General features: G+C 57.3%; 1 protein-coding gene across 4 annotated transcripts; it reads left to right on the top strand.

Moving 5' to 3' along the window:
- The first annotated feature begins 9 nt into the window (after positions 1-9).
- DDX49 (DEAD-box helicase 49) lies at positions 10-8,900 on the top strand. 4 transcript variants are annotated; one of them, XM_054465018.2, is made up of 14 exons: positions 10-436; positions 505-600; positions 1,129-1,252; positions 2,211-2,296; positions 2,391-2,512; positions 2,879-3,066; positions 3,157-3,297; positions 4,848-4,923; positions 5,237-5,313; positions 5,492-5,589; positions 6,914-6,988; positions 8,036-8,124; positions 8,235-8,306; positions 8,398-8,900. In XM_054465018.2, the coding sequence occupies exons 1-14, from the start codon at positions 322-324 to the stop codon at positions 8,584-8,586; spliced, it is 1,548 nt and encodes a 515-aa protein (XP_054320993.2). In that variant the 5' UTR covers positions 10-321; the 3' UTR covers positions 8,587-8,900. The 4 variants fall into 4 exon arrangements, with proteins under 4 accessions (XP_054320993.2, XP_054320994.2, XP_054320995.2 ...); XM_054465019.2 differs by lacking the exon at positions 6,914-6,988; XM_054465020.2 differs by lacking the exon at positions 505-600.
- The last annotated feature ends 52 nt before the right edge of the window (positions 8,901-8,952 follow it).

Here is an 8,952-nt window from a genome sequence, read left to right on the forward strand (position 1 = left end):
GCACGCTGGGAAATGTAGTTTACTTTTTCCGAGTGGCGGCGAAGTAAGCCAATGGGAAGCTCCACAATAATAAGCAAGGGGGCGGAAGACGTAAGTGCGTCACGCAGAGCATCTCGGGAATTGTAGTGTGTTTCTGCAAGCCAATGGGATCCGGGGAAACAGGATAAGGATGCGGTCGAGGCTGGGAATGGGCTGAGGGAGCCGGAGAGGGTGGGACCTCGCAGAAGGCAGATCCAATAAACAGGAAGATTTTTCTCGTGACGTCGTCGGCGCGCGCCGGAAGCGCGAATCACACGGGCCCCTACACGGCTGGCCACAAGGATGGCAGGCTTCGCGGAGCTCGGGCTGTCATCGTGGCTCGTGGAACAATGTCGGCAGCTGGGTTTGAAGCAGCCCACGCCCGTGCAGCTCGGCTGCATCCCAGCCATCCTGGAGGGTGAGTATGGCCTGGGGCCTTCCCCAAGAGGCGTCTGCGCTCTTCTCGACTCCTTTCCCTTCTCGCAGCCTTTGCTCATTCCGGTCCCACGAGGCGAAGGGCAACCTCGGACGTTACAGGAGATCCGGGATTCCGGAGGACGACTGGACAGTGTTGGCATTTAGGTTGCATGACTGACTCGCTTTGTGTCCGTACGCAAGTGATGTAATGTGTGAAATTTTCATAGTCTCAGCACAGGGAGGGTTTGATGAATGACTAAAAGATAGTATCGCAAAATCCTGCAGACCTGGTACTGCTATCTTTATTTTACAAATAGAATTTGAGGCTCTCAAAATTGCTGGTAGATCCAGGACTCCTTGGTTCTGTGATTGCTCCTCTAGCCCAACCCAGTTTGACCATTAAAGAGAGGCCCACAGGAAGCCTAAGAGTGACAAGTCAGGGATTAAATAAACAAATGAAGGGGTCAACAGGGAGCACAAGATGCATTGAGGGAAGGGAATTCTGGGTTCCGCAAGTTCACGTGCTCCTGGACGGAGTTAGAATGAGGTGGTGGGAAGCTGTGGGTATCTCGGGTCAAATGGATATGGGTTCCAGTCCAGCCTGCCACTCACTGGCTGTGTGTCCTGGGCAGGTCTCTGAAACCCAGCTGTCCACACATGGAGGGTGTTGATGCTGCTTTATCTCCAACCCAGGTCGAGACTGCTTGGGCTGTGCCAAGACAGGCAGTGGGAAGACAGCAGCGTTTGTCCTTCCCATCTTGCAGAAGCTGTCTGAGGATCCCTATGGCATCTTCTGCCTCGTCCTGACACCCACCAGGTGAGCCCCCAGCAGTCCTCCTGGGTATGGGTTAACCAGCTGTGCTCTCTTGGGCAAGCACCTTTCCCTCTCTGAGCGCCTTTTTCCCACATGTGAGATGAGGATGAACATCTTGCTACCCACTTCTTAGGGGTCCTGCAGAGTTAAACAAGATGGCCCGGGTGCAGTGGCTCACACCTGTAATCCCAGCACTTTGGGAGCTCCAGGTGAGCGGATCACTTGAGGCCAGGAGTTCCAGACCAGCCTGACCAACATGGAGAAACCCCGTCTCTACTAAAAATACAAAAAATTAGCTGGGCATGGTAGCGCATGCTTGTAATCCCAGCTACTCAGGAGGCCGAGGCAGGAGAATCACTTGAACCCAGGAGGCGGAGGTTGCGGTGAGCCAAGATCGCGCCATTGCACTCCAGCCTAGGCAACAAGAGTAAAACTCTGTCTCAAAAAAAAAAAAGAAAGAAAGAAAGAGGCAGGCAGCAGAAAGGGTACTGGGGCCTGGGCATATTGGAGCCAGTTTGAGAAAGGCCTTGAATGCCAGGCGGAGTGTTAGAATTAATTCTCGGGTGTGTGAGCAGGAAAGGTCGTGGGCCAGGCAGAGGCCAGGACAGAGTTGGTTGGGGGCAGAAAGGAGGCTGATGCTTGAGACCCTCTGGCTGGGGCAACTGGCTGGTGGTGAGGCCATTGCTGAGAGGCGAACTGGGAGAAGGCACAGGTTTGGGATAGGAAGAGATGCTGAGGCCAGCTTGGGTTGGGCTGGTGAAGGAGGGATGTTCCAGGCTGAGCCTGGCGAGGGGGCAGGGGCCACAACGGCCTCCAAGGCTTCAGCATCAGAGCCTTTGTGAACAGGACCGGGCAAGTCAGGAGCTTGGGAGCTCAGGGAGGAACCCTGGGGATGGAGAGGGGAATGGGGGGCAGGCCCAGAACCACTACCTGACCCAGCCTGGCCCCTTCACACCCACAGGGAGCTGGCCTACCAGATCGCAGAGCAGTTCCGGGTCCTGGGGAAGCCTCTAGGGCTGAAAGACTGCATCATCGTCGGTGGCATGGGTATGGGAGCTGGGAGGCGGGGGAAGCCCCAGCATGGGACCCTAGCAGCTTTGGACCACCTGCCCAGCCCTGCCTCTCATGCTCTGTTCCCCAGACATGGTGGCCCAGGCGCTGGAGCTCTCTCGGAAACCGCACGTGGTCATCGCCACGCCAGGGCGCCTGGCAGATCACCTGCGCAGCTCCAACACTTTTAGTATAAAGAAGATCCGCTTCCTGGTGAGTTCGCCCCGCCCCTGCAGACCTCAGGAGCTGGGCTCGGAGCCTCCAGGCCCAGCATCAGAGCCTGGGGCACCATCTCATCCATTTAGGAAACGTATGTCCCTTAGACTGTCCGGTAAAATGCTAGGAACAGTGACAAGGACCGTTCAAGGACCAACAAGAGCAAGAGGGGGCCCAGTCCTAGCAATGTTATTTGGGGGTAGGGCCTTGCTGAGACTTGGGTGAGGGGCAGGCCTCCCTTGGAAGGAGGTACTCCAGGGCATAGGGTCCACGTCCACGCCTCTCAAAGAGGCCTGTTTCAGGAGTGTCCAAGACCCAGGGCCATGTATGGCACCCTCACCCCTGCCCCCATTGGCACGGCAGGTGATGGATGAGGCAGACCGGCTGCTGGAACAGGGCTGCACTGACTTCACCGTGGACCTGGAGGCCATCCTGGCAGCCGTGCCAGCCCACAGGCAGACACTGCTGTTCAGCGCCACGCTGACCGACACGCTCCGGGAGCTGCAGGGCCTGGCCACCAACCAGCCCTTCTTCTGGGAGGCACAGGCCCCGTGAGTCCACAGCCCAGACAGCGTGGGGAGGGCAGCCCCATCCTACAGACAGGGACACTGAGGCGTGGCGGTCTACCTGTCCATCCCCAGGGTGAGCACCGTGGAGCAGCTGGACCAGCGCTACCTGCTGGTGCCTGAGAAGGTCAAGGACGCCTATCTGGTCCACCTGATCCAGCGCTTCCAGGATGAGCACGAGGACTGGTCCATTATCATCTTCACCAACACGTGCAAGTGAGCGGGGCCCGCCTCTCCCCTCCCACCGCCCTTCAAGGGAGGAGGTGGCCCGATGTCTTTGGTCTGGGACACACAGCCAGTCTCAGCACTCCCCAGCCTCTGCTCAGCCTGGAGGTCATGGGGGCTTCCCTCAAGGAGCCAAGATCCCTCAATCTGAAGGTGCAGCCGGCCTTAGGGGTTCCTCAGCCCAGCCCTTGATGGAAGGGCCAGGAAACCCCTGCAAGCAGCTGTTTGAGCAGCCCATTCGCTGTGTTCTGGGGGTGTCACTGAGCTTTCCCGGGCATCTAGTCCCATCTCAGAGGAAGTTGTGACAACTAACAGGCCTGGTGTGCGTCTGCGCAGACAGAGACCCCTGGGGAGGGCAGTTCACATCTTCTTCATTGAGCTGTTTGGGAAGGTCATGGAGAAGCTGGAGGCTCTGCCAGCACGAGCCAGGATAGAAGGGCGGAAATCAAGGCGCTTTAAACGTGTTACCTCCCAGAAGAGAAAAGCTGGGACTGGGCGCGGTGGCTCACGCCTGTAATCCCAGCGCTTTGGGAGGCTGAGGTAGGCGGATCACCTGAGGTCAGGAGTTCGAGACCAGCCTGCCCAACGTGGTGAAACCTCATCTCAACTAAAAATACAAAAATTAGCCAGGCATGGTGGCGAGCACCTGTAGTCCCAGCTACTGGGGAAGGTGAGGCGGGAGAATCACTTGAACCCGGTAGGTGGAGGTTACAGTGAGCCGAGATCGCGCCACTGCACTCCATCCTGGGAGACAGAGCGAGACTGTCTCAGGGAAAAAGAGAAAAGTTTGGCTGTAGGGTGGCTGTCAGGCACGGCAGGATCCAGCAGCTTATGTGATGGTCCCCATCCTTTCTCCCTGTGCTGCTCTTTCTCCTCTGTTTTCCTCTGCTGGCTCCTTCTTGGCCTTCTTGGTAACAGTGACCACCCCTAGCAAGTCAGTTTCCAGACTTCCAGCCCTGCAGTCCCAGGGCCAACTCTTGTCAGTTCCAGCTCCAGGGAGGGATCAGCAGAGAGGACATCAGGCAGGCGAGGCGTCTGCCAACCCTCATCCTGCCTCTTCTTTTTTTTTTTTGAGAGTCTCACGCTGTCCCCCAGGCTGGAGTGCAATGGCGCAGTCTCGGCTCACTGCAACCTCTGTCTCCTGGGTTCAAACAATTCTCCTGCCTCAGCCTCCTGAGTAGCTGGGGCTACAGTCATATGCCACCATGCCTGGCTAATTTTTGTATTTTTAGTACAGATGGGGTTTTGCCATGTTGGGCAGGCTGGTCTTGAACTCCTGGCCTCAAGTGATCCACCCGCCTCAGTCTCCCAAAGTGCTGGGATTACAGGCGTGAGCCACCGTGCTTGGCCTGCTGCCTCTCCTTTCTAAGCTGCATGAGGCCACTGTGCTAGGTGTCTTGAGTGGGTGGGGGCAGGAACACCTTCCCAGAACCTGAGAGGTGGAGGGGTTGACATGCTAGGTGTCTTGAGTGGGTGGGGGCAGGAACACCTTCCCAGAACCTGAGAGGTGGAGGGGTTGACAGGCACATCCTTCCCGCCAGGACCTGCCAGATTCTGTGCATGATGCTGCGCAAGTTCAGCTTCCCCACCGTGGCTCTGCACTCCATGATGAAGCAGGTGAGGTGACCCCGGGGCCCGCCAGCCTTACCCTGGGACACCTCCCCACCTCAGACATTGGCCCCGATCCTTCCTTCTGCCGGGTGCCTTCTTCCTGCCGCCTGGTCTCTTCTGGTCCCAAAATATCGCAGCTCGAGAGGCCCTCCCTGACCATGTCTCTTTTAGCCGTCATTCATTTGTCCTGGTCTGACTTCTCATGGCCATCTTCCTCAATGGACGGCTGGGGACTGTCCTGGCCTCCACCCTGTCCCCAGGCCTCACACAGAAAACCCTGCCTTCATGCATTCCTGATTTTCTTCCCAACCCTGTGCAGAAAGAACGCTTTGCCGCCCTAGCCAAGTTCAAGTCCAGCATCTACCGGATCCTGATTGCAACAGACGTGGCCTCCCGGTGAGCAGCCCCCAGTCCCCTGCCAAGGGCACTCCCTCTTTTACTACAAAGCCCCAGAGATGAGAAGGCTGACCTCAGGCATGTCAGGCAGCCCCAGCCTCCCTGCTGAGTGACCCTGGGTGAGTCCTAGCCTCGGTTTCCCATGTCAGTGGAGCTGACCAGCCATCTCTGCCTCCAGGGGCCTGGACATCCCTACGGTACAGGTGGTCATCAACCACAACACCCCTGGGCTCCCCAAGATCTACATCCACCGAGTCGGCCGGACAGCACGTGCAGGTGAGCAGTGGAGGGGGAGGCCGAGCCTTGGGCCTCTGTCCCTCCAGCCTGCCCAGCAAATTCAGGTGGTAGGCCGTGGGTAGGGTGCAGCCCACAGATGAGAGCTACTCGGGGCCATGTTTGCAAGTTGGGGAGTTGTCCTTTCTAAAGCAAAGATGAATCCCAGCTACTCGGGAGGCGGAGGCAGGAAAATCACTTGAACCTGGGAGGTTGCAGTGAGCCGAGATTGCACCATTGCACCCCAGCCTGGGCAAAAAGAGCAAAACTCTGTCTCAAAAAAATAAAATAAAATAGGCCAGGTGCGGTGGCTCACGCCTGTAATCTCAGCACTTTGGGAGGCCGAGAAGGGTGGATCACGAGGTCAGGAGTTCGAGACCAGCCTGGCCAACATAGTGAAATGCTGTCTTACTAAAAATACAAAAAAATTAGCCAGGCATGGTGGAGGGCGCCTGTAATCCCAGCTACTCAGGAGGCCGAGGCAGGAGAATTGCTTGAACCCGGGAAGCGGAGGTTGCAATGAGCGGAGATCGTACAATTGCACTCCAGCCTGGGCGACAGTGTAAGACTCTTTCTCAAAAAATAATAATAAACTAAAATAAGTAAATAAAATAAAAATGTAAAATAAAGCAAACGCAAGTGAGATGCTGCCTTCACCCAAGCCAGGTGATGAACTGAGCAGTGTGGGGCTGCCCCCCGGGAGGGTGCATACACAGCCCCAGCCCCCACTACTTGCTGCTGCCTCGTCAGGGAGGGGCACGGTGTCCATGAGATGCTCTCAGTTCTGGAGCCAGGAAAGATGTGGTTGCTGGGGTCAGACTGGGCCTGGACCTTCTATCCTGACCCTGTGGTGCTGGGCAGGTTACTTCCGCTCCCCAGACCTCACATGGCGGATAATGAAAATGGTGACATCCACGTGGGGCTGCCATGAGGGTCACGGACCTTGTCCACCATCAGTGCAGTTTCGGCCCTAGTCACCGTCACAGAAGCAGCAAGCAGAGATCTTGGGCTGAGGCCCGTCAGGGCTAATGGCTGGCATTACTTAGACTTGGTTCCCTGGCAGCCAAGCCAAAAAGGGAAATCGGGCAGTAACTAACTCCTGTGTAAGGCCAGACTGGCAGACCTGCCTCCCCCCAGCGACCCGTCCTCCACACAGTGGTCCTGCTTGGGGTCAAGCCCAGACACTCTGGGCTGATCCCTCCCAAGCACAAGCCCTTGTTCAGCATCTCCAGGAGGACCCCTGAGCTGCGCAGCTGTCAGGATCTACCCTTATTTGCCCCATGTCCTGACCCCCAGCACATAGCAGATAACTGGCACATCCCCACAGGGCGGCAGGGTCAGGCCATCACGCTGGTGACACAGTATGACATCCACCTGGTGCACGCCATTGAGGAGCAGATCAGTGAGTGGGGTGGGGGGGGGGGGTGGGCAGAGGTGGGCACCTTGGGGTGAGACTCATTTTCCCCTGTGAGACACCAGCTGGCCTGCTCCTGTGAGCAGATTTAGGCTGGGGCTTCCTTCCCTAGGCACCCCCAAAACAAGTTCTTTTGCCCATTTATTGAAACAAACTCCCGATAGTTGCCGCCAGCAGCTGAAAGCCACATCAGTCAGGAGGGGACTTGGGTTTCTCAGACTGAGGTGTGTGGAAGGTCCCTGAGATGTCAGAGGCCCCATTGACAGGGTCTGGGCCTGCTAAAAACCCCTGGGAGTGGTTTCATATGCAGCCAAGACAGACACTTCCTTAGGTATCTCTGATCACTGCATAGACTGTCCTGAAATTTAGAAACATCTGGACTTGGCCAGGCACAGTGGCTCACACCTGTAATCCTAGCACTCTGGGAGGCCGAGGTGGGTGGATCACTTGAGCCCAGGAGTTTGAGATCAGCCTGGGCAACGTGGAGAAACCCTGCCTCTCCAAAAAATACAGAAACTAGCAGCACACGCCCGTAGTTCCAACTACTCAAGAGGCTGAGGTTGGAAGATTGCTTGAGCGGAGGCTACAGTGATCTGATTGAGCCACCACGCTCCAGCGTGGGCGACAGAGTAAGACCCTGTCTTCAAAAAAAAAGAAAAAAATATCTGGATTTTAAAGGACACTGTTTGCAAGAAATTAATATTCATGGTTAAACTCATAATGCTGCTAACACCGAAAAAAAATTGGGAGGGGAGGCTGAGGCACGAGAATGACTTGAACCCGGGAGGCGGATGTTGCAGTGAGCCAAGATAGTGCCACTGCATTCCAGCTTGGGTGACCGTGAGACTCTGAAAGACAGCGGTCCGTACCTTCCTTACCTCAGAAATCCCTGATCTTGCTCAGCTGACCCTTACCTGATATGACCCCAGATGGCCTTGCATACCCCACAGCATGGGGAACTCACTACTTGGCTGAACTCCCTCTCCGTGTCACGTCTCCTCCCCACCCCCACCCCCGGCTTTGCTGTCCCCACAGAGAAGAAGCTAGAGGAATTCTCCGTGGAAGAGGCCGAGGTGCTACAGATCCTCACGCAGGTCAACGTGGTGCGAAGAGAGTGTGAGATCGTGAGTGTCAGAGGCGGGCGGGGACTAAGGTGCTCTCCAGGGCCGGGGGTGCTCCCTTCCAGGTGGGTCCCCCGTGACCAGCATCTCCTTACCCCACTTTCCCCCACCAGAAACTGGAGGCGGCCCACTTTGACGAAAAGAAGGAGATCAACAAACGGAAGCAGCTGATCCTGGAGGGGAAGGTGAGGGCCGAGCCGGCAGGTAGGGGGTGGGTGGCCAGGTTCCCTGGGTGGGGCCACCAGCTCAGCCATCCCCTGGTCCTCCCTGTGCCAGGACCCTGACCTGGAGGCCAAGCGCAAGGCCGAGCTGGCCAAGATCAAGCAGAAGAACTGGCGCTTCAAGGAGAAGGTGGAGGAGACGCTGAAGCGACAGAAGGCCGGCAGGGCTGGCCACAAGGGGCGTCCACCCAGGACCCCGCCTGGGTCCCACTCAGGCCCAGTCCCCTCCCAGGGCCCAGCCTGAGCCCCACACGGCCATCTGCCCAGTCCTGGACTCCTCCATGGAGCTGAGGGTTGGAGGAACCTTCCTTGGGGGCAGCGGCCCTTCCCGGGGGCCTACCCAGTGCCCCGCAGCGGAACCTGTGGGCGCTCATGTTGCACGGGCCCTGCTCCTCTGCCCCGAAACCACTGGCTGGCCCCTTCCCCGAGCCTTGGCCAAGATTCAGGCTGCAGGGGAAGAAAGAACATGACCGGGAGGTTGTGACCCCAACCCAAGGTCACCCCCCAGGGGTGCCGCATACAGGAGGTGCTCAATAAACGGGTCTTTTGACTTCCTCAGTCTGACTTTTGAAGAGCAGGGGGACAGGAGAGGTGGAGTGCAGCCTCTGGT

This window comes from Pongo pygmaeus, chromosome 20, assembly GCF_028885625.2.
Source record: "Pongo pygmaeus isolate AG05252 chromosome 20, NHGRI_mPonPyg2-v2.0_pri, whole genome shotgun sequence".
NCBI classification, from domain to species: domain Eukaryota; kingdom Metazoa; phylum Chordata; class Mammalia; order Primates; family Hominidae; genus Pongo; species Pongo pygmaeus.